We start from the raw sequence: 26,150 nt of genomic DNA on the forward strand, positions 1-26,150 counted from the left end.
ATATATATTTCTTATACATATAAAATCTCTAATAAAGATATTGTATAAAAATAAAAATTTCCCGAGTCGGCTTATATTCAAGTATATACGGTACTTCTGAAACATTTTATTTATTTATTATTCAAACTTATATGCTGCCACTCCCCTAGGGCTCGGGGCAGCTTACAAGAACAGGCTAAAATCAACAATTTAAAAACATCTTTAAAAAACATCTTTAAGACATCCTAAAAGCACCTTTTAAAACAGGGGTGCCCAAACTAAGGCCCGGGGGCTGGATGCGGCCCTCCGAGGTCATTTACCTGGCCCCCGCCCTCAGTTTTATAATATAATATATTGTATATACATATAATATTGATAATAATATTATAATGTAATACAATGTAACACTAATAATAATAATACCCTATAATAATATTAATTATATATTCTATATTACATATAATATTACTAATAATATTACAGTATAGTTCAATATAGTAATATATAACACTAATATTGTGCTATGCTAATAATATAATATATTGTATGTACATATAATGTGTAAGCCACTCTGAGTCCCCTTTGGGGTGAGAAGGGTGTGATACAAATGTAGTAAATAAATGCAGTAAATAATAAATAAATAAATAAATAAATTTTAGACTTGGGCTCACCCAAAGTCTGAAATGACTTGAAGGCACACAACAACAACAACAACAACAACAACAACAACAACCGTAATTAACTTGACTATCTCATTGGCCAGAAGCAGGACCACACTTCCCATTGAAATCCTGATCAATGTATGTTGGTTAAAATTGTTTTTATTTTTAAATATTGTATTGTTCTTTCATTGTTCTTGTTCTTCTTGTTGTTGTTTTTGCACTACAAATAAGACATATTCAGTGTGCATCGGAATTTGTTTGTATTTTTTTCAAATGATAATCCGGCCCCTCAACAGTCTGAAGGATTGTGGACCGGCCCTCGGCTTAAAAAGTTTGAGGAGCCCTGGTGTGGAGTCTATGCTGGTAACCTGTTTGCTCTAATGGCAGCCTTGGAGCATCTTGAAGTCTTTGGTTCTGGTCCAGCATAGGTCATTCTGAAGCTGAAAATTTCAGTTGCGGATACCAAGGGCTACCTGGCGAGTCCCTGCACACGCGTGAATATCTGAGAGGAAGAAGGGGAAAAAAGGATGCATAGTATAGATCAGGGGTCCTCAAACTTTTAAAGCCGAGGGCCAGTCCAAAATCCTTCAGACTGTTAAGGGGCCGAATTATTTGGGGGGAAAAAATCCTATGCACACTGCACATATCTTTTTTGCATTGCAAAACAACAACAATAACAATGAAAGAACAATACAATATTTAAAAATCAAAACAATTTTAACCAACATAAACCTATCAGGATTTCAATAGGAAGTGTGGGCCTGCTTCTGGCCAATGAGATAGTCAGGTTAATTAGGATTGTTGTTGTGTGCCTTTAAGTCATTTCAGTCTCTGGGCGAGCTTAAGTCTTAAGCTATTTATTTATTCATTTACTACATTTATTTACTACATTTATATCCCGTCCTTCTCACCTCGAAGGGGACTCAGAGCAGCTGTATGTACATGCAATATATTATATTATTAGCAGCGTACAATTGGCAACAATTCGATGCCGACACATCATTAAAAACAAACAGCATAGAAAATCTATTACAAACAGTTAAATACAGTATAAAATATAAAACATATGCTTAAAATCCGTTCATCCAATATCCTCGTACTTTATCCATTATAATATTATATGTAATATATAACATATAATTAATATTATTATATGGTATTATTATTAGTATTATATTGTATAAAATGATAATATTATTATCAATATCATATGTATATACAATATATTATATTATTAAAACTGATATAAAATATTATATTATAAATGAGGGCGGCGGCCAGGTAAATGACCTTGGAGGGCCGCATCCGGCCCTCGGGCCTTAGTTTGGGGACCCCTGGTATAGAGTATTGATCTACTCACATGCAAAATGGTGGCAGGATAGAAAAATAAAGTATTCTTATTATTATTTTTAAAATGGACTTTGTGGGAATGGATCCAATGAAGTTTGGGGAAGACCTCATCTTCAAGGAGAAGTACCGCCGCAAATCATTTCGGTCCCTTGCCCTTGGAAAACTATAAATCTATTTCATGGCAAACTCTTAACTCCTTTTTTATTGGGGTGGTGGTAGCAGTGTTTGGTGTGTGTGTGTATAGGAGCCCCCGGTGGCACAGTGTGTTAAAGCACTGAGCTGCTGAACTTGCGGACCAAAAGGTCCCAGGTTCAAATCCTAGGAGCGGAATGAGCGCCCGCTGTTAGCCCCAGCTTCTGCCAACCTAACAGTTTGAAAATATGCCAATGTGAGTAGATCAATAGGTACTGCTCCAGCGGGAAGGTAACAGTGCTCCATGCAGTCATGCCAGTGGCCACATGACCTTGGAGGTGTCTACGGACAATGCCGGCTCTTCGGCTTAGAAATGGAGATGAGCACCAACCCCCAGAGTCAGACACGACTGGACTTAACGTCAGGGGAACCTTTACCTTTATATATATATATATATATATATATATATATATATACACACACACACACACACACACACACACACACACACACACACACACACACTAGCTGTGCCCAGCCACGCGTTGTTGTGGCAAAGTGGTGGTGGTATTGGTTAAAAAACTGTTGTGGAATTTTTATTTGACGTTATTTGTATTTTTAAAATTAATTTTATTGTAACTTATCTTTTTATTTATTTTCTTTTATTATATTTAGTTATTTTCTGTTATTATAGTATTTTATTGTATTAATTTTTTAGTGTTTCTAATTATTTTTAGTGTTTTAATTCTGCCTGTCCCCTGGGCTGAGTGGGTTGCTAGGAGACCAAGTGGGCGGAGCTTAGCCTTCTAACTGGCAGAAATTGGATAAAAACAATTATTCCTCTCCCTCTAATTAGGACTTTATTTTTCTCTTTTTTTTGTTGTTGGAACCTAGGGGCAAGGATGGTGGATTGCGCTGCCAAATTTCTAGGTTCTGGGACTTGTACTTTTGTTGTTTAGTGGGAGGGGAGGACACCATTACTCCTATATATATAAAATATATAGACACACACACACTTGTCTCATTTCCAACAGTTCTGAGGATGCTTGCCACAGATTACATGCAAAACATCAGGAGAGGATGCTACTGGAATATGGCCATACAGCCTGGAAAACTCACAGCCATGAAAGCCTTCTACAACACAAGTATTGAGATTGTTCAATGAATAGGTCAACCCAATTTCAGAGTTGATATTTTTGAAATTTCTGGACTTATACATGAGTATATATATAGAGAGAGTAATATGGTGAGGCTGCGTTTGGGAACCAGCGATCAATTCATGACCCTTTTGGCAGAGACAGCATTGCTTTTTCTGTCCTGGAAGGACGATTGGAGTTGGATATGGTCATTATCCTGTGAATGCCGCCTCTCGGCGTTCTCACCAGGCCTCTTTACCCGCTTGTGCTCCGGGTTACCAAAGGCCAACGGCCTGCCTTTGCCCTCTGACTCCGATCACTCGTCAGCTGGGGCCGGGAGAGCGGTCCTGTCCATCACAGACAGAAAAGCATCTCTCCACTTTTGAGCTGCCATTGGTCATGGCAGTTAATGCAGAACAGCTTCGGGGACGGGCGCTTTCATTGACGGGAAAGTGACACAACCCTGCCTTGAGCTGATCTTTTAAAATGCTTGCGTCTTCTCTTCTGCGCGCTTCCAAAGCAAGTGAGATGACTGCAAATGAAATCGTAGTCCGTGTTAGGTGCCCAGAGGTGCCAAATGTAATTTTAAAGTAGAGAATTGGGCTAGAAAAGAAGGGGTAACTAATATATCCTTACAGAAAAGTGGAGAGGACTTCTTTAGTCATCACAATGGAAGCCAGACTTGTAAGCGTACCCGTGGCCCTTTCCATGCGCAGGTTTACAGAGAGGCTGGGTCTTTGTGTAAACTCTTTGCTATCTGTGGTGCAGGCTGGTTAGCAGCCAGCTGCAATAAATCACTCTGACCAAGAGGTCATGAGTTCGAGGCCAGCCCATGTCAGCCTGTGACGAGCACCGGACAATTAAAATAAAACATAGCCCCTGTTCATTGTTGACCTAAGCAACCCGAAAGATAGTTGCAACTATCAAGTAGGAAATTTAGGTACCACTTATATGTGGGGAGGCTAATTTACGACACCATAAAAATCACCCAGCCGCTGTTGGAATGAGGAAGTTGCTGTCACAGTGGATGATGAATCAGCTGCACCCCCTGTGGCTGGAATCAAGCATACCCTCTGGAAGCTGGAGAAAGTTTAAATTGCCTCTGTGTCTGTCTCTGTCTCTGTTCTATGTTATATGGCGTTGAATGTTTGCCTTATATGTGTACAATGTGATCCGCCCTGAGTCCCCTTTGGGGTGAGAAGAGCGGAATACAAACACTATAAATAAATAAATAAATAAGTCTAATATATCAAAGTTAGGAATTTGAAATCAAAACCACCCAAAGATGTGTTGTAACTCTTCATTTTAGAAAGCTGACCCAGCTTAATGGCAAAAGAGAGCTTAAAAGGCTGCTCTCCAACCGCAATTAATGAATGTTTGTGCCAACTCTTATCCCAACATATTCTTGACAGGGCTTTTTTTTGTATAAAATGAATATGTAAGAACTGACTCCGGAGTCCTCTTTCTTGCCAGTTATGTGTGTGTACATGCAAGCAAAATTATAAACGTTTTTGTGGTGTTGTGATTTTTGAGATCTCATGACCCCAGCATTTCCAGGTGTCCAGCTTGAGTGTGAGCGCAAATAATTGTGTTCTGAACTTGGGCATCAACCTCCAACATTTCTATCTTCAAAAACGGTGCAGCAATTTTGCTAGGATTTGTAATGGCATTTGATTAAATTTCTTTCAATGTTGAAACTGTTTTTCTTACACTTATGGTGCAAGTATTAACAGGGACTGAAGGTGCATCTTTGGGTGGTCTGTATTACTTTGTAGAATTTTGTTGTAGATCAGTCACCAGAGGCTGATGGTTTAACTGATGATTTAGTTTAACTGGTGAGCTTTCCTGTGGCACAAAGTGATGGGCCCTTGACTCTGGGAAATGATATTTCTCTCTGTGAGAAGACCGGCTCAGAAAGTGCAGGTCCTTAAGGCATTCAGAGGAGTCAGAAGTAGCAACAGCAGATAGGGAATCGAGTGAAGATCTGAGTGATAAGGACAGTTCCCGTGAAAAGCCACCTGCATCTATGGAGATCAACAAAAGTCTTTGTTTGCAAATCTGAGCTGGAAATAGATTGCGTTGCTCAGAGAAATTATGTGGGAAAGTTGAGAAAGAAATTCACAGAAAACAGAATGATTTCATGGGTGTCTATTAAACAAGTTGTTTACCTTAAGGTCAGTTCAGGCAACACTATGTTAGAGTGAGAAGCTAAGCCTGAGTTCTTGGTTCAAGTCAAGCTTTGATTTTGGATTTAATATACCTTGGAAGTTTTCTGTGTTCCTGCTCACATATTCCTGTTGAAGTGTTATACTTTCATGATTGTGGACTTATGTTGTATCTGATTCCTGGCTGTTCCTGGACTTTGCCACCTCTGGAACTTTATGAGACATTTGTATTATTGTTTGGATATCATAAAATCATAGAATAGTAGAGTTGGAAGAGACCTCACGGGCCATCCAGTCCAACCCCCTGCAATATCATCTGTTGCTAAACCTTTTTGGATTGTATATCTTCTTCTTATTCCTGATTATTGATATGCTTTTGATATGCTTTTATCTGTCAGCTTATATTCCTGGACTCTTGTGTGGCGTGGTGGTCATAGGTGTTTCCAGGCCTGGAGTCCAACAAATTTAGCCTTTAGTTTCCATGGAATTGTTCCCATGGGAAATACTTACCTTGAACTTCGCTCCTACCTAGATGGGTATGATATGATCTGATCTGAGGAGCATTTTACCTTCTATGGAATTTCCCCGATAAAAAATAATTGTGAAAGTCGACCCCAAACCATGATTCTGTAGTGATTCAATTGGGAGGACCATACCGAACTGTGGATTGGGCAGTGACAGCGAGAAGAGCTCCCATCCACCTGCAGTTGCCTTTAACCCTTGCCTCTTCTTTGCCCTCCCTGCTCTGAAGGCTGTATGCAAGCTGCAGAACTTTAGGTAGGTGGGACATCCATTGGAGTTGGATTGACCGTCTTAGCTTGCCATATTGCCTTGGGCTTGTCCAGAGGCAGCTGCTTGCCCATTGCAACCCAAAGCCTTGTTGGCCTCTAATTAACATCAGCAGCAATGTATTGACAACCAAAATCAAAGTCTCCGTCCCATGCTATTGCTCCTGCCGCTCTTCCCAAAGACCTGCATGTATGGTCTCATAAACGGAAGGAAATGCCCGCTCGCCGTTGTCTGCATGCTGCCAGAGTTAATGCCTCTGCCATAGTGCACTCATGCCTTGCTTTTCCCCTCCCTCCCTCTCTATCCCTTTTTTCTCCCCTAACATTGCCAGTTCTGCCCAAAACAAGCATTGAAGTGGAGTCGTTGTCGGCTCATCCCGGGGACCCCCTCCAGTTGCGCTGTCGGCTCCGCGATGATGTTCAGAGCATCAACTGGGTTCGAGACGGGGTCCAGCTGGCTGAGAACAACCGGACACGCATCACAGGGGAGGAGGTGGAGGTCAGGGATGCGGTGCCCGAGGACTCCGGGCTCTATGCTTGCATGACCAACAGCCCCTCGGGAAGCGAGACCACCTACTTCTCCGTTAACGTCTCAGGTTGGTAGCTGGTCCCTGCAAGATAAGCAGGGTTTGTCATCGCAGGAATCATCGGGAAACTCATCTCCAGATTCCCTTCTTGGTCTACTATTTCACAGCCTCCAAGTGTTTGGAGGAGAGCTCAGTTTGGGATTCTGGGTGCGTTGACACTATAGAATGAATGTAGTTTGACACCACTTGTATTGCTATGACAATGCTATAGAATTATGGGTGTAGTTTTTCAAGGTCTTCAGCCTTCTCAGCCAAAGAATGCTATCGCATCAGCAAATTACAATTCCTACGATCCTAAAGCATTAAGCCATGTCAAGATGTACATGTATCTTCTGTCAAGGCAAGCCAATTATCATGGGGAACATTTCCCCAGGCTACAACTACAATAAAGTTTTGATGGTAGAGGTTACAGTGCCGTATTGACAGAAACATTCCAGAACTGATATTGAGCAGAAGCATTATTGAATTCTCTTGGTGTGCTCGCCTTTGGGATAGGATGTTCTCCTTTCTATAGGAAACCACACCAGCATTTCCTTTGTTTTTAAGCTAATATGTAATATACTACTATCCATCTAGATCAGTGATGGGCAACCTTTTGAGTTTGGTGTGTCAAAATTCACCAAAAAAACCTAGCATAAAATCAGAGAATAGTAGAGTTGGAAGAGACCTCATGGGCCATCCAGTCCAACCCCCTGCCAAGAAGCAGGAAATCACATTCAAAGCACCCCCGACAGATGGCCATCCAGCCTCTGCTTAAAAGCCTCCAAAGCTCCACCACAGCCCGGGGGAGAGAGTTCCACTGCCGAACAGCTCTCACAGTGAGGAAGTTCTTGACTTGGGTGGTGTGTCACTTTGAGAAAAAAAAACCCATACTTTCACAATATATATATAGTTTAAATAACAAAAATATATAATTGTAATATATAACTGTATTTAATAAATCAAAAACTATTTACTACCATTATTTCCATGTACAACAATCTATGGTACCTCTGGCAGTTTCCACGCTGATTTCTCTCTATTCTAGTTTCAATGTAGTCATGAATAATGAATAATACAATAATAGTATAATAGTAATAATATAATAATATATTACAATAATAATAGAATGAATGAATATATATATATATATATATATATATATATATATATATATATATATAAATGTAATGTGCATAATTCCCATGGAATAAACAACAAAACCACTGTACCAAATCACACCAAATTTGGCCACAAAAGACATTAGTCATCCAATCAATCTGCATGCGGCAGCGTGTCAGCAAAAATGGCTAGGCGTGTCAGTGGTGACACGCGTGTCATAGGTTGGCCATCACTGATCTAGATCAAGAACAGTAGTTCAGAAATTCTAGACTTCCAGTGGTTTTGGACTTCACTTCCAGAAGTTGCATCCAATACATATAATGCACAGGAATTCTTGGAGTTGAAGTTCCAAACTCATGGAAGACCAGAGTTTGTGCACCATTGGAGACTGATAGCCCCAAACCAATGTGTTTGCTCAGCATGTGTGGCTGAAAAGAGTGGTGTCTGGACTCCAAAATGGTAACAATGGAAATACACACACTTGTTTTCCAACCTCACAACTGACTTGTATGCATTCAAGTTGGATCTGATGCCCATATTTTGTCTCTCAGATGCTCTTCCATCCGCTGAAGATGATGACGACGACGATGATTCCTCCTCAGAGGAGAAGGAGGCAGACAACTCCAAACCGAATCGTATGTATTAGATGAATTCATTTCACTTGATTAACTTCAGTAACTTCAATACAGTGTGGTCCCTGTATCCATAGTAGATATGTTCCTAAGCTTACGCTGGAAACAGGAAACCATGAAAAATTGCAAGCCTTATTGCAATGAATAACTTATCTAGGAATTGGCTAGGTCTTCTAGTGAAACTATGATAACTTCTAGTGGATGCATGCCATAGAATTGCCTGGAGGGTCTAAAAAAATCCTAGAGAAGACATCTTGTATGGGACTTGTACTATAATTTTCAGCCACAACTCCTTATCATAGTTGGCGGTTATTTCAGGACTTATCCAACTTATCCAACAGTCCCACTTTCCCGTCGCAGATCCACTTTGGATCTATGGAGAGAGGCTTTAGTTGAATGATAAATTCATTGTTCTTTTCTCATGCTGTGAAGCTAAGGTTTTACATAAACCCCTCAATTTTTTATTTTTGGGAAAAAATGATAGGCAGTGTTTGCCCAGTTATGCACTGCCACTGTGTCATGGTGCTAATCCCTTAAATTAAAAGCAAAGAACCAACATAAATAAATACGAGGGCTATCCACAAAGTAGGTTACGTTTTGGAATGAAAAATGAAAAAAGTATAGGAGAAAACATTTACCATATGCAGTTGAAAGCCACACCCAAATACCACATCTCACGTAGTCGCCATTCAAATTTAGGCACTTACCATAGCGATGAATGAGCTTGGCAGCTCCTTCCCCACTAAATTCTGCCACTTGAGTCTTCAACCAACCGATCACTCCTTCCCGCAGCAGCACAGCATCGCCAAAATGCTGAGTTGCCAGCCATGCCCCCATTGTTGGAAACAAGTGGTTGAGGACGCAAGCGGCAGAATTTAGTGGGGAAGGATTTGCAAAGCTCATTCATCGCTATGGTAAGTGCCTAGATTTGAATGGCAACTACGTGAGATGTGGTATTTGGGTGTGGCTTTCAACTGCGTATGGTAAATGTTTTCTTCTATATTTTGTTCATTTTTAATTCCAAAATGTAACTTACTTTGTGGATAGCCCTCGTACATAAATAAAATTAAAAACCCAATCCCTCAGTGAAAACACCAGCTAGCCACAAGCCCTATCCTCATCCACCACTCCATTGCCCAATGCCTTCCTGAATAGAAAAACACGTGGCTTTGCATGTATTCCCGTCCCATTGCCAACTGCTGGATGTTACACAATTCCTTAACTTGTCTGGGGATTTATTTATTTTTTACAGAAGCGATTCCACCTTACTGGACGTATCCAGAGAAGATGGAGAAGAAGCTCCATGCAGTCCCAGCTGCCAAGACAGTGAAGTTTAGATGCCCATCCAGTGGGACCCCCACCCCTTCGTTGCGTTGGCTGAAGAATGGCAGGGAATTCAAACCCGACCACCGTATTGGGGGATACAAGGTAGGGGTTTCTCATCAGTCTTTGGTGCTCAACCCCTGCAATGACCCATTCGAGAACAGAGGATGTAGAGATGGGTTGCTCCTATTCAAGTGTGCTTGTTTCCAAACATTGTCATATGGATACTTGTTGTCCTGAACTGGTCTTCCTTGTGGCTTGGCCTCCTTTGTTTCCTTGATTTGAATTTACAGTACCATAGCATCATATACAGCAGGGGTTTTCAAACTTTTTCAGTCGTGGAGCTGTTTTTGAAGCAGAAATTTGTCATGGAGCCCCAAGAAAAGTTTATATGTACAGTAGAGTCTCACTTATCCAAGCTAAACGGGCCGGCAGAAGCTTGGATAAGCGAATATCTTGGATAATAGGGAGGAATTAAGGAAAAGCCTATTAAACATCAAATTAGGTTATGATTTTACAAATTAAGCACCAAAACATTAGTCTTATACAACAAATTTGACAGAAAAAGTAGTTCAATACGCAGTAATGTTATGTTGTAATTACTGTATTTACGAATTTAGCACCAAAATATCACGATGTATTGAAAACATTGACTACAAAAATGGCTTGGATAATTCAGAATGTTGGATAAGCGAGTGTTGGCTAAGTGAGACTCTACTGTATATGTATTGTAAATAACTTGTAGCTACTATATATGTCCCCTATAGGATCCACATTAAAAAAACTCAGCATAAGCCACAGCAACGCGTGGCCGGGCAAAGCTAGTAGTCTATATAGGACCCCTTTGTGACTTTTGGTTCATCATGTATTTCTTCACATTGTAAAGTGTTCTTCTTCAGAAAATCCACTAGTAATCTTGGAAGTGCTGAAGAAACAAGCTGGTTTTTGGTTGAAAAGACCTGTAAATGCCTAGAGATATGTTTTCTACTTTATAGTTGTCTATTTTTCATGGGGGGTCGTGTTCCCCCAAACCCAGCAAATATGGAGGCTGGACTCTAATGACGGATTGTTTAACAGGTAGATGACTCATGTGGCCCAAGCTTTGTGATCAGTCCATGTTTGGACACCCGCCAGGTACTGTTTTGCCCTTTCCAAACTTTGTCAAAGCCAAGTGGCGACATATGGCTGAACCTGCGCCAATATAGAAGTCATTCCGGCACTTGCTGGCGAGCTTTTCTGACTTCCTTTGTTGCCTCATCCCTTCGCCTCCAGTTAGAACAACTTGTTTCCGTTTGGAGTGAATCACAAGCGCAGCGTGGCCTCTCCGCCTCCCGCTGCAAATGCAACCCAGGTCCCGGTGCTAATAATAAAACTCTTTTAGCAGCAGACACTGACACAGACAAGGACCGTCCTTTTCTACTTTCCCTTCTTTAATCTTCATTTCTGGTTCAAGAAGCTTTGCTGGAGGAATCAAGAGTGAATTTAATAAATCAGACCTTGTGTTGTCGAAGGCTTTCATGGCCGGGATCACAGGGTTGTTGTATGTCTTTTGGGCTGTGTGGCCATGTTCCAGAAGCATTCTCTCCTGACGTTTCGCCCACATCTATGGCAGGCATCCTCAGAGGTTGTGAGGTATGGATAAACTAAGTAAGGAAAGGAAAGAATATATATCTGTGTAGAGTCCAGGGTGTGGCCAGAGTCCTTTGTCACTGGGAAGCCAGCATTAATGTTTCAGTTAATCACCCTAATTAGCATTGGAAAGGTTTTTGTCTCTTGCCTGGGGACATCCTTTGTTAGTCATTAGCTGTGCTCTGCCCTCAGAGTGTTGGTTTCCATCCACTGTTTTGATTTTAGAGGTTTTTTTAATACCGGTAGCCAGATTTTGTTCATTTTCATGGTTTCTTCCTTTCTGTTGAAGTTGTCCACATGCTTGTGGAATTCAATGGCTTCTCTGTGTAGTCTGGCATGATAGTTGTTGGAATGGTCCAGCATTTCTGTGTTCATGAAAATGAACAAAATCTGGCTACCTGTATTTAAAAACTCTAAAATCAAAACAGTGGATGGGAACCAACACTCTGAGGGCAGAGCACAGCTAATGACTGAACAAAGGATGCCCCCAGGCAAGAGACAAAAACCTTTCCAATGCTAATTAGGGTGATTAACTGAAACATTAATGCTGGCTTCCCAGTGACAAAGGACTCTGGCCACACCCTGGACTCTACACAGATATATATTTTTTCTTTTCCTTACCTAGTTTCTCCATACCTCACAACCTCTGAGGATGCCTGCCATAGATGTGGGCGAAACGTCAGGAGAGAATACTTCTGGAACATGGCCACACAGCCCAAAAGACATACAACAACCCTGAAATCAGACCTTGTTGTGTTTTCTCCTGGGCCGACTTGGACAAGTGATAGCTCGATGTCACTTCCTGAAACAAATGCCTATTTCCAGGAAAAGTCATGTCATTGTGGTGTTATACAGGGTCACACCTGTCTGGCTCTATTGCCCATGCAGAGTGCAAGAAACAGAAAGGAGGAATCCATGGAAATGAACAAAATCTGGCTACCAGTATTAAAAAAAACTCCAAAATCAGAACAGTAAATAAGGAGCAGCACTCTGAAAACAGAAGAATTCCAGACAGGAATCAATCAGGAGCAGCTAACGACTCTGAACAAAGGATTCCCCCAGGCCAGGATGTGAAGCTTGGAAGACCATTTAATGCTAATCAAGGTGATTAATTACAACATTCACACTGGCCTCCAACAGACAAGAGTTCTTTTCCCCACTCAGGAACTTCCACAGATATATATATAAACCTTCCTTGCTTAGTTTCTCCATACTTCACAACTTCTGAGGATGCCTGCCATAGATGTGGGTGAAACGTCAGGAGAGGATACTTCTGGAACATGGCCATACAGCCCGGAAAACATACAACAACCCTGCAAGGAAGCTTTCTCTCCAATCTAAATGTTTGGGAGGTACCCGAAGGAACAGCAAAATAGTTCGGCTATGCAGACGCAAACAGCTATAGACAAATATACATGCTCTCTCTCCTCTCCTTTTATGCAGCTTCTTTATGCAAATCTCTTGTCTCCAACACACACCATCCAAGAGGACCATCATTCAACACATGGTGTATGTCCTCCCTTTATACACATCCACACGATGCAATGATACATTCCTGGTTTCAATGTTCACAGCCTGATGCAAGCACACATTTCTGGTTGCACGGAACACTTGCTTTGTCACCCTAACTCTGCAATATATCATCTGTATATGCCTCCATATTTTATTAAATCCTGAAAAAATCTATCTTTTCAGGTTTGGGCCCTGAAATCACAGAGCTTGAAATAGTCGTGAGCTGACAACCCTGTGGTTGGCATTTTTTTTTCGTGTCAGGAGTGACTTGAGAAACTGTAAGTCACTTCTGGTGTGAGAGAATTGGCCGTCTGCAAGGACATTGCCCAGGGGACGCCCGGATGTTTTGATGTTTTTACCATCCTTGTGGGAGGCTTCTCTCATGTTGTTGTTGTTGTTATTGTTTTATTGTATGGCACAGCAAACAAGATAGACATGCTGGACTTCATATCACAAAATCACAAGTCGAACACTTCCCAAGTGTCTAGGACTGTGTGATGTATTTTCGGATGATGCACGCAGATCCCAGTCGGGTGGCCTTTTGCAGTTGGCAGATCGTACTTTTGTCAATGTCTATTGTTTCCAAATGCCGGCTGAGATCTTTTGGCACGGCACCCAATGTGCCCATCACCACTGGGACCACCTGCACTTGTTTCTGCCAGAGTCTTTGAAGTTCAGTCTTGAGGTCCTGATAGCAGCTGAGTTTTTCCTGTTGTTTTTCGTCAATGCGACTGTCACGTGGGATGGCAACATCAATGATCCAAACCTTTTTCTTTTCCACAACTGTGATGTCTGGTGTGTTGTGTTCCAGAACTTTTTCAGTCTGGATTCGGAAGTCCCACAGTATCTTTGCGTGCCCATTTTCCAATACTTTTGCAGGTTTGTGATCCCACCAGTTCTTTGCTGCTGGCAAGTGGTACTTGAGGCATAAGTTCCAATGAATCATTTGGGCCACATAGTTGTGCCTCTGTTTGTAGTCTGTCTGTGCAATTTTCTTACAGCAGCTGAGGATATGATCCATGGTTTCTTCGGCTTCCTTGCACAGTCTGCATTTTGGGTCATCAGCTGATTTTTCGATCTTGGCCTGAATTGCCTTTGTCCTGATGTCTTGCTCCTGGGCTGCAAGGATCAGGCCTTCTGTCTCCTTCTTCAGGGTCCCATTCGTGAGCCAGAGCCAGGTCTTCTCATTATCAGCTTTTCCTTCAATTTTGTCAAGAAACTTTCCATGCAATGTTTTGTTGTGCCAGCTGTCAGCTCTAGTTTGTAGTGTGGTTTTCTTGTACTGATTTTTTGTTTGCTGTGCTTTGAGGACTTTCTGAGTTTTGACTTCAATCAAAGCAGGTTCTTCACTTTGCTTTACAATGTTTTGTGGTGCCAGCTGTCAACTCTAGTTGCCATTGTTATTGTTGTTATTATTTGACGTCAAATAATAATAACAATAATGTTATTGTTATTTGACGTCATATATATTGGCATCTTGGCCAGGGCTGCATGCTAAAAGGAGAGAAAGGAATACAGTGAATCCATCCATCCATCAATAAAGATGGAAGGTGGGATCTCTAGACACCAACTCTATGCAAAGTCCCAGAGGTGGTGTTTGTGCAGATGGTATCATGTGTGACAGACACAACTGTTAGATTTGGGCATCATGAGTCCTTCCTTTGTGTGGGAAGAAGGGAGGTTGGAGGAGTTTGGAGCCCGGTTCCTGAGCTGGCAAAGAGAACCCATCCGACTCATCAATAATATCAGTTTCCAGATGTATCTGGCTCTGTGGTCGGCCCGGCATCTGGCAGCAATTACTTCCTCTGTATGGCAAAAGGGGAAACATGACCTCAAATGGCAATTACGTGCAGTCTAGGATGCGGAGCACAGGAGCTGACAAGACACTTGGCCCAACTTTGAGGTGGAGAAGCAAAGAGGACACTGTCATTCTATCAATGTATGCTTTCCTAGTGAGCTTTGACTTAATAAGGTTTTCCTAGACAGGTGGCTTTGCTAGATCTTTCCACTGAGACAAAGCCTAAAGCCTCCAATAGTCATTGGTAATCTCCCATCCAATTAATATCCAAGACTGACCCTGCTTAGCTTCCAGAACGTTGGATAAGTGAATGTTGGATAAGTGAGATTCTACTGTATTTGTGTTGTCTTTTTCCTCAGGTTCGCCATGCAACCTGGAGCATCATCATGGAATCCGTGGTGCCGTCAGATAAAGGCAACTACACCTGCATTGTGGAGAACAAATACGGAACTATCAACCACACCTACCAGCTTGATGTTGTTGGTAAGGAAACCTGAGAGATAGTGATGTGGAATTTTCTTGGAATCATTATTTTGTTCTGGGTTGTTGTGTGTTTTCCGGGCTGTATGGCCATGTTCCTGAAGCATTCTCTCCTGATGTTTCGCCCACATCTATACCAAGCATCCTCAGAGGTTGGGAGGTCTGTTGGAAACTAGGAAAGTGTGGTTTATATACCTGTGGAATAATGTCCAGGGTGTGTTATATATCTCACAACCTCTGCGGATGCCTGCCATAGATGTGGCCAAAACATCAGGAGAGAATACTGTATATACTCGAGTATAAGCCTAGTTTTTCAGCCCCTTTTTTAAGACTAAAAAAGCCCCCCTCGGCTTATACTCGGGTGAGAATCCTGGTTGGCTTATATTTGGGTCAGCTTATACTCGAGAATATATGGTACATTTATTATTTTTCTCTGTTATTATTGGTATTATTACATTTATTATTTTACTCTATTATTATTACATTTATTATTGTACTCTATTATTGTTGCTACTATTACATTTATTTTACTCTATTATTATTAAAAGGATACATGAGCACATTTACATTGAAGAAGATGAGAATAATGATTTAATCAGAGTTGGACAATCTTACCTTAAATTATAGCCTGATGTAAATATTCAAAAATATTTAACCTACTGATGCCTCCATTAATGTAATTTTTTGGTATCTATTTTTATTTCTGAAATTTCCCACCCTCGGCTTATACTTGAGTCAATAATTTCCCGAGTCAAAAAAAATGTGAAAATATTATCTAGTACTAATATATAGTCCCTTTTCTTTTATTTCTTATATATAAAATATATATTTCTTATATATATAAAATCTCTAATAAAGATATTGTATAAAAATAAAAATTTCCCGAGTCGGCTTATATTCGAGTATATACGGTACTTCTGAAACATTTTATTTATTTATTATTCAAACTTATATGCCGCCACTCCCCTAGGGCTCGGGGCAGCTTACAAGAACAGGCTAAAATCAACAATTTAAAAACATCTTTAAAAAACATCTTTAAGACACCCTAAAAGCACCTTTTAAAACAGGGGTGCCCAAACTAAGGCCCGGGGGCTGGATGCGGCCCTCCGAGGTCATTTACCTGGCCCCCGCCCTCAGTTTTATAATATAATATATTGTATATACATATAATATTGATAATAATATTATAATGTAATACAATGTAACACTAATAATAATAATACCATATAATAATATTAATTATATATTCTATATTACATATAATATTACTAATAATATTACAGTATAGTTCAATATAGTAATATATAACGCTAATATTGTGCTATGCTAATAATATAATATATTGTATGTACATATAATGTGTAAGCCACTCTGAGTCCCCTTTGGGGTGAGAAGGGTGTGATACAAATGTAGTAAATAAATGCAGTAAATAAATAAATAATAAATAAATACATTTTAGACTTAGGCTCGCCCAAAGTCTGAAATGACTTGAAGGCACACAACAACAACAACAACAACAACAACAACAATCCTAATTAACTTGACTATCTCATTGGCCAGAAGCAGGACCACACTTCCCATTGAAATCCTGATAAATGTATGTTGGTTAAAATGGTTTTTATTTTTAAATATTGTATTGTTCTTTCATTGTTCTTGTTGTTGTTTTTGCACTACAAATAAGACATGTGCAGTGTGCATCGGAATTTGTTTGTATTTTTTTTCAAATGATAATCCGGCCCCTCAACAATCTGAAGGATTGTGGACCGGCCCTCGGCTTAAAAAATTTGAGGACCCCTGTTTTAAAACATCAATAACAGAACTCAAAAGCCTGCCGAAACAGGTGTGTCTTAAATGGCTATACAGCCTGGAAAACACACAACAATCCTATAATTCCAGCCATGAAAGCCTTCGACAAGACACTATTTTGTTCTATTTCGCCAAATGCTCATTGCATTTCTGTCGTCTTTTTGCTTCAAACGTCACCATACTGAAGTTTACCCTTTTGTACCCAATGCCAGACCAGCTTCTCTCCACCGGTTGGGTCAAGAGACGGACTTTGCAAGCCAAATGTGAAGTTTGATTTCCTACTATGCTTCCGAATCATGGGAGAGGCGAGACAGAAACCCTCTTTCCTCCTCCATTCCCCAATTAATTTCCTTATTAGCCGTAATGCCCAACCCGTCCGGCTGATCCCTGCCATTCCACTTGCGGAGTTGCTCTAAATGCCACTAAATGAAGCATTAAGAATGCAGTTTAATTTGATTACACTGAGCAAACTGAAGGGAATACTCGGCAAGGGGGAACAAAAGGGTTGGTGAATGCTCGCTCACCACGGTGGCAGGGCCTTTGTGCATCTTTGTGCATCGGCTGGGCTCTCATTAGGTTTGTTCGACCTCTGACCGGCAGTGAATAGGTAACCGTGTTTACCACTGCTCCCATGAACCCCAACCCTAGGGACAAGCATATCACCTGCCCGTTTCTTCTTGACTACTACCAATAAGCACTAGTTGGGGTTTTCAAAAAGGACTTGGATGGAGTCCCATGTACCTGGAATACAAGGAGGAAAGTTCATCATTGCATAGGAAAGTTTATGGCTACTTAGGCCCCATCTACATTGATGCTTCAAACTGTCAGAGTAATTTACGCAGCGCAGCAGCAGTTGGATGGAGTCAGAGGAACGTAGCACGAAGAGACATCAGAGACGATGGTACAACTATATACAAATTTTACTGAAAGCAGTAATAAAGACAAAAAGACTTGAAGACAATGGACACAGGATTTGACTTCTCAGCAGACAGCAGAACAGAACAGAACTGATGCAATCAGTAATGTACAAACACTTGTGTCTGGACACTCCCCAGTTCCAGCCACACATCAAGGTCAACACAGCTTCTCAGTAATTAACTCTTTACAGACTATAGTACACTCTGGATGATGCAATCAGTATGCAATATTGGAAAGACACAAATTTCATTTAAACACTATCTATACACAAATACCACATTAACACAAACTGCATCAGTGCCAACACAAAACCAAAACCTCATATGCAACTAACTCATGGAACTATCAAAAAGCAAAGGCATCCCTACCTCAGCCACCCTTGCAAACCATTTTCGAGTAATGTATTATTTAATGCTAATTAAGGTGATTATCTACAACATTCACACTGGCTTTCCAACTGACAAAGAGTTCTTCTCTCACCCTGGACTTTCTACAGATATATATAAACCTTCCTTGCTTAGTTTCCCCATACCTCACAACCTCTGAGGATGCCTGCCGTAGATGTGGGCGAAACGTCAGGAGAGAATACTTCTAGAACATGGCCAGACAGCCCGGAAAACATACAACAACCCTGTGATCCTGGCCATGAAAGCCTTTGACAACACATTGTTATCAAAGGCTTTCATGGCCAGAATCACTGGGTTGCTGTGAGTTTTCCAGGCTGTATGGCCATGTTCCAGAAGCAATTTTTAGATGATAATTCTTGTGCTAGAGGGAAGAATGGGTGAAAGTGTTGTTGAAGGCTTTCATGGCTGAAATCACTGGGTTGCTGTGAGTTTTCCAGGCAGTATGGCCATGTTCCAGAAGCAATTTTTAGATGATAATTCATTTGCTAGAGGGAAGAATGGATGAAAGTGTTGTCAAAGGCTTTCATGGCTGAAATCATGGGGTTGCTGTGAGTTTTCCGGGCTGTATGGCCATGTTCCAGAAGCAATTTTTAGATGATAATTCTTGTGCTAGAGGGAAGAATGGATGAAAGTGTTGTCGAAGGCTGAAATCATGGGGTTGCTGTGAGTTTTCCGTGCTGTATGGCCATGTCCCAGAAGCATTCTCTCCTGACGTTTCGCCCACATCCATAGCAGGCATCCTCAGATGTTGTGAGATCTGTTGGAAAGTTTTTTTTCCATGTCAGGAGTGGCTTGAGAAACTGCAGTTGGCCGTCTGCAAGGATGTTGTCCAGGGGACACCCGGATGTTTTGATGTTTTGACCATCCTTGTGGGAGGCTTCTCTCATGTTCCCGCATGGAGCTGGAGCTGATAGAGGGAGCTCATCTGCGCTCTCCCCAGGTTGGATTCGAACCTGACAGCTTTCAGATCAGCAACCCAACCTTCAAGTCACAAGGCTTTAATCCACTACGCCACTGGGGGCTCCTGTTGTTGGAAACTAGACAAGTGGAAGGTCCAGGGTGGGAGAAAGAACTCTTTGACTATTGGAGGCAGGTGTGAATGTTGCTATTGGCCACCTTGATTAGCATTGAATAGCCTTGCTGCTTCAAAGTCTGGCTGATTCCTGCCAACACCTCCTAACAAAGGATTCCCCCAGGCTGAAGCCGTCAGGCTTTGAAGCTGCAAGGCTAAGGTAAAGGTAAAGGTTTCCCCTGACGTTAAGTCCAGTCATGTCTGACTCGGGGTTGGTGCTCATCTCCATTTCTAAGCTGAAGAGCCGGCGTTGTCCGTAGACACCTGCAAGGCTATTCAATGCTAATCAAGGTGGCCAATTGCAACATTCACACTTGCCTCCAACAGACAAGCGTTCTTTCTCCCACCCTGGACCTTTCACTTGTCTAGTTTCCAACAGACCTCACAACCTCTGAGGATGCCTGCCATAGCTGTGGGAGAAACATCAGGAGAAAATGCTTCTAGAACATGGCCATACAGCCTGGAAAATTCACAGCAAACCAATTTTGGAGTCTTTCAGAATTCTTGAGAAAGGATGCTGGATCTGCACCAAACTGTCTGCTGTTTTAATGTGAAACTGGTCCTATTTTGCTGCTTAGGATTCCTGCAGTTTTTGTTTCTTTGCTGCTATTCTATAGTCCATCTCCATCACAAGTGTCAGAGCTGCCTTTTTAAGGTATTGTAATCCAAGCTCTGAAGAAACAATGGAAATCCCCGGAGCCTTTGGCAAGCTGTGGGCGAGCCCGGCCTGGCTCATTCATCCCTATTGGCTGTGGCTGACCTGGATATTTTCTGGGTCAAACTGAGTTAAAATTACCCAGAGGTTTGGGCAGTCTCCTTGTCAATGTGTAACCTGGGTTAGTAGAGCCCAGGTGGCTGAGATTTCTTTGTGAAAGGAAGGGACTCATTTGCACCAGGATCTCTGGGTGAGATATAATGGCTCTGCCTGGTGCTCATTGTCAGGCTGGTTAAAGAGCGGATAATAGCTGGCTTTTTATTGCCTGCAAAAGCTGAGAGTTTCATCCCGACCAGTGATTTGCAAATGTGCCCAAAGAATTGCATAGTCAAAGGAGGCACAGGGGTGGCTTTGCCAATTCCTTCCTCTGATATATAGCTAGCAGCACTTGGAATTTATCGGTGAGTGGCCATCTGTTTCCAACAGACCCCACAACCTCTGAGGATGCCTGCCATAGATGTGGGTGAAACGTCAGGAGAGAATGCTTCTGGAGCATGGCCATACAGCCTGGGAAACTCACAGCAACCCAGTGACTCTAGCCATGAAAATGTTCAACAACACATGGCAAAAACTGTTCTGGAAAACGGTGGAAAACTGCAGAAAGTCTTATCCTTAATTCGAGGCAAAGAGACCCTTTGGCAGAAGACTGGCCGGTCTTGTGATATTTTTACATCAGGAAGCCAAATGTGGTTTTAGGGTATGGGAGGGGGCTCATTCATCAAAGCATCTTAACAAAGACGAAGCATTCCCTCTTTATTTTTTTCATAAGCAATTGACTTGGATAGAAAGAATCAAGAAAGAAAGCTCTTGGCACTGGTTTCTTCTTGCAAGGAAGGGCTGGGGGGGAGGGGGGTGGTGGGGGTGGAAATAACTTCTTAATCCCCGCTTTGTCACATCACAAGTGAAGATGTGAGGGTTGCAGGCGCGAGGCTTTTCATTTCCATCCCTGCCAGCTTATTTCCTCTTTTTTGGTTTCTGTGAAGTTTGTTTTCCACTCCTGATCGGCACCTGACTCGTAGTTAATGCTCGCTTGGATTACTTTGCAGCCGCCTTGACTGGGAAAAGACAGAATGAGGCAGGTCCAAACAACTTTTGAAAACATATCAGATCCTTTAGTTCTAAATGGAATGACAAGTTGAGCTGCTTTCACATATTACAAGGGTTGAATGAAAAGTATTGCCTCCACCTTCGTAACTCCTCAACAGATGGCAGTTCTGGTCTGCAGCAGGTACTGGTTTGTTCAGTAGACTCTCCTCTACAGTTCCATTTGGCAGGAAGCCTTAGCATTGAACGGTTGCGTTGTTAACACGAGAAGTATGGAACCCTGCGCAGACGGGGAAGCCTTAGCGTTGACCGGTTGTGTTGTTAAAGTGCGAAGTATGGAACTCTGCGCAGACGGGGAAGCCTTAGCATTGAACGGTTGTGTTGTTAAAGTGCGAAGTATGGAACCCTGCGCAGACGGGGAAGCCTTAGCATTGAACGGTTGTGTTGTTAAAGTGCGAAGTATGGAACTCTGCGCAGACGGGGAAGCCTTAGCATTGAACGGTTGTGTTGTTAAAGTGCGAAGTATGGAACCCTGCGCAGACGGGGAAGCCTTAGCATTGTCAGATTGATTCAGGATGATCATCGTATCACTCAGAGAGAAATTTCAAGCATAATCAGCATTTCATAAGAACGTGTGGGTCACATTACTGCTTCGCTTGGCTATCGGAAGATCTGTGCATTATGGGTCCTGTGAGACGCCGGTGGCAGTGTGTTAAAGCGCTGAGCTGCTGAACTTGCGGATCAAAAGGTGCCAGGTTCAAATTCCGGGAGAGGAATGAGTGCCCGCTGTTAGTCCCAGCTCCTGCCAACCTAGCAGTTCGAAAACATGCAAATGTGAGTAGATCAATAGGTACCGCTCCGGCGCTCCATGCAGTCATGCCAGCCGCATGACCTTGGGGGTGTCTATGGACAATGCTGGCTCTTTGGCTTAGAAATGGAGATGAGCACCAGCCCCCAGAGTCGGTCACAACTGGACTTAACGTCAGGGGAAAACCTTTACCTTTACCGAGACGCCGGTTGCGGAAACAGAGTGTCGACTTCTTCTGTGACAGCTTCAGGAAACTTGTTCATCATTGGCAGAAATGTATCCAATTGTCTGGTGATTATGCAGAAGAGTGAATCGTGGTAGTTAAAGAGCACATTCTAAGGATTATTTCTGTGTTTGAGTTATTAAAATATTCCCATCCAATCTGAAGTAATGATGGTTAGGCATTACTTTTTATTCAACCCTCGTATTTGCATGATGTCTTCTTTGTGCAAGTAATGTCTGAAAGAGGCCTAATAAATACATGTAGGAGCATGAAGATGGCTAATGGCCCAAAAGTATCTGGCCCTAGGCCTCGGATAATACGGAGTGTCGGATAAACTGAGACTCGACTGTAATCTGCTTATGCAAACTACCCTTGGACCTAGTTGATAGCCTGGAAGCATGTGTTTAACTCTGTATGCTTTCTTCCTATCCTAATTTTGTGACACCTATCTGCATTTATTTTTCTCCTGTCTTCTCCAGAGAGGTCCCCTCACCGGCCTATTTTGCAAGCTGGCCTCCCCGCAAACAAGACCGTCTCCTTGGGTAGCAATGTAGAATTTGTTTGCAAAGTCTACAGCGACCCTCAGCCTCACATCCAGTGGCTGAAACACATTGAGGTCAACGGGAGCAGGATTGGGCCAAACAACTTGCCCTACGTGCAGGTCTTGAAGGTAAGGACAGACATTGGGACGTTGTGACCGTTTTGTTAACGGGGATGTGCGGATCCTTGGAAAGTTCAACAAAGTATAGGAATGGCTGCATTTGCGTGGAATATTACTTTTGTGCATTGTAGTTCCCGAATTTGGCTTGCTGTACTGTATTAGAGCTATGCAAAAAAACAAAGAAAATACCACCATAATGGTGCAACTGTTCCAGTTTAAAACTCCCCAGTACTTTTATTAGAATAATGCTAAACTATGTTAAAAGGATGATTGGAAAACCTTGGTCTTCTTTATCATCAAGGTATTTTATTACAGACAGAGATATTCATATAAGAATGGTGGCCTCTTACTGACTAATAATAATATAATAATAATAACTTTATTCTTGTATCCCGCCTTCATCTCCCCGAAGAGACTCGGGGCTGCTTGAACAGGGATGAGTCCAGACAACAACATAACTTTACATACAAACAGTAATTTAAAACAGTATAACAGTAAAATATAACAATAAGCATAACAATAGCTTTAAAACCTATTTAAAACACCACCAAAATGGTAGTATAATAAAGATAAAATCATATTCAAATACTTCAGTAAATGGAAATGCTAATTTACAGAAATTGATAATATGACCGATATTGGACAAGAGCCTAATTTTTCCTCTTTGTTGCTTCTTGTAACAATGCATCTGAAATGTATGTTTTGTTTTGTGACACAAAGGAAAGATTGTTATTGATCATTTCTACATGCCAACAAATGATAAATGAAGATATTGTAATTTAAATGTCATGAAAAGCTTTTCTCTAACAGGTTAATGTAATCCTTGGTCATTAATCCATCCTCCTTCAGTTGAATGACCTCAAAACATATTGGACTGGGTCTCCCATTATCCCAAGCTGCAATGGCTTACTTAACTGGGGATGATGGGAGATTTGGAAGCCCACCTTGTTGAGAAGGCCATGGCTGGATGTGCAGTGTAATATAATACAGTTTGAACTGCATTATAAGGTCAGTGTAGATATAATACAGTTTGAACTGCATTGAACTGCATTATATGGTCAACACTAACCATACAATTATGGCTAATTAATTATTAATTAATGCAGTTCAAACTGTGTTATATGTATCTACACCAACCTTATAATGCAGTTCAAATTGCATTATATGGGTCTATAGGTAGATCCAACCTGCATTAAATTCACAGTGGTCCCATCTACACTGCCATATAATGCAGTTTGAACTGCATTATGTGAGGCCCCTTCCACACAACTGTATTAAATCCACATTGAACTGGAGTATATGGCAGTATGGACTCCGATAACTTAGATATTGTGGATTATCTGCCTTGTTATTCTGGGTTATATGACCCAGGGCCCTGAGTCTATACGGATGACATCATTATTATTATTATTATTATTATTATTATTATTATTATTATTATTATTATTACTATTATTATTTTATTATGACACAGCAAACAAGATAGATATGCTGGATTTCATATCACAAAATCACAAGTCGAACACTTCCCAAGTGTCTAGGACTGTGTGATGTATTTTCGGATGATGCGTGCAGATCCCAGCAGGGTGGCCTTTTGCAGTTGGCAGATCGTAATTTTGTCAATGTCTATGGTTTCCACATTATTATTATTATTATTATTATTATTATTATTATTATTATTATTAATTTCACCCTATCTTCACGAAAGGAGTCTGGATGGATTCCAGTCACAAAAAAGCAAGCATTCATTGCTTGAATACAACAACCAATACAGTTCCAAACTGCATTATATGGCAGTGTAGATGGGGCCATAGGTGTTCACTTATTATCGGCATTATTGTAGGCCCCTTCTACACTGCCATATAAAATCCAGATTACCTGCTTTGAACTGGATTATATGGCAGTGTAAACTCATGATCCAATTCAAAGCAGATAATGTGGATGATCTGATTGATAATTTGGATTGTATGGCAGTGCAGAAGGGTCCTTAAATGCGAGAGGGTACAATTTGTTCCTCCTGAAGGGTTTGCTTTGGGCGAAGATATGGCTATAGTGCTTTCCAAGGGAATGAAATGTACATGAGGTTCGGTTAGGAGTGGGAATCTCCTCATCTGTTGCTCCCCAGGATGATGATGATAATGTGCGTAATGTTGTTGTTGTTGTTTTGGGAGCGGAGAGGCCCATCCTCGGGCCACCGAGTGACTCCTGTGTTGTTGGTCTTGTTCTAGCACTCGGGGATTAATAGCTCTGATGCGGAGGTGCTGACCCTGTATAATGTGACAGAGGCTGAGAGCGGGGAGTATGTTTGTAAGGTTTCCAATTATATTGGTGAGGCTAACCAGTCTGCGTGGCTGACCGTCACCAGACCCATGGCTGAAGGTAAACGGGGAGAAGGCCCCTTTGGCGGCTCTTGCTTGGACATCCCAGTCCTTAGCGGTGGGGAAAAGGGACTCTTGTGGCTCTCCTGTTTCTGCTCTGTTTCTGGTGCCGCAAGCCATGGAAAAATCCTCGGGTGGAGTCGAAGCAGCTCAGTTTCATGCACCCTCACCTCTTCCTCTTCCTAATGGATCATTCTCTTGCTGAGACTTTTCTTAGCCTTCTCTCTGTATTAATTCAGAAAAGAGCAGTGGAAGATTGTCCCTGTCCTTTTTCCAAATTGACTTCCCTGCTTTTTTCCAAAGTTATTTTTCTTTACGATCTTTTCACTGATCAACTAAATCAATTTAAATATGATCTAACGCTAAACGTAGTTGCCATGTTGAGAGAGCAAAACCAGAACGAATGAAAATGCCCATCAGTTCCAACCATTGTAAATTGACCTTTATCAAGTAACAGATTACCGTATATACAGTAGAATCTCACTTATCCAAGCTAAACGGGCCAGCAGAAGCTTGGATAAGCGAATATCTTGGATAATAAAGAGGGATTAAGGAAAAACCTATTAAACATCAAATTAGGTTATGATTTTACAAATTAAGCACCAAAACATCATGTTATACAACAAATTTGACAGAAAAAGTAGTTCAATACGCAGTAATGTTATGTTGTAATTACTGTATTTACAAATTTAGCACCAAAATATCACGATATATTGAAAACATTGACTACAAAAATGGTTTGGATAATCCAGAGGCTTGGATAAGCGAGGCTTGGATAAGTGAGACTCTACTGTATTGTAGTGGTAGTAGTAGTAATAATAATAATAATAATAATAATAATAAT

At 41.4% G+C, this 26,150-nt stretch overlaps 1 protein-coding gene across 7 annotated transcripts in view; it reads left to right on the forward strand.

Annotated features, from left to right (window-relative positions):
- The window catches only part of fgfr1 (fibroblast growth factor receptor 1), a 124,214-nt gene that overhangs the window by 55,828 nt on the left and 42,236 nt on the right, over positions 1-26,150 (forward strand). For 3 of the 7 annotated variants that reach the window (XM_062961456.1, XM_062961458.1, XM_062961457.1), the window contains exons 3-8: positions 6,545-6,808; positions 8,452-8,535; positions 9,785-9,960; positions 15,154-15,277; positions 22,747-22,937; positions 25,157-25,307. In XM_062961456.1, coding sequence (XP_062817526.1) covers positions 6,545-6,808; positions 8,452-8,535; positions 9,785-9,960; positions 15,154-15,277; positions 22,747-22,937; positions 25,157-25,307 — 990 coding nt within the window. The remainder of the gene's footprint in view (positions 1-6,544; positions 6,809-8,451; positions 8,536-9,784; positions 9,961-15,153; positions 15,278-22,746; positions 22,938-25,156; positions 25,308-26,150) is intronic. The other 4 variants (XM_062961459.1, XM_062961460.1, XM_062961461.1 and 1 more) reach the window with 3 other exon arrangements.

Source organism: Anolis carolinensis, unplaced genomic scaffold, assembly GCF_035594765.1.
Source record: "Anolis carolinensis isolate JA03-04 unplaced genomic scaffold, rAnoCar3.1.pri scaffold_8, whole genome shotgun sequence".
In the NCBI taxonomy this organism is placed as follows: domain Eukaryota; kingdom Metazoa; phylum Chordata; class Lepidosauria; order Squamata; family Dactyloidae; genus Anolis; species Anolis carolinensis.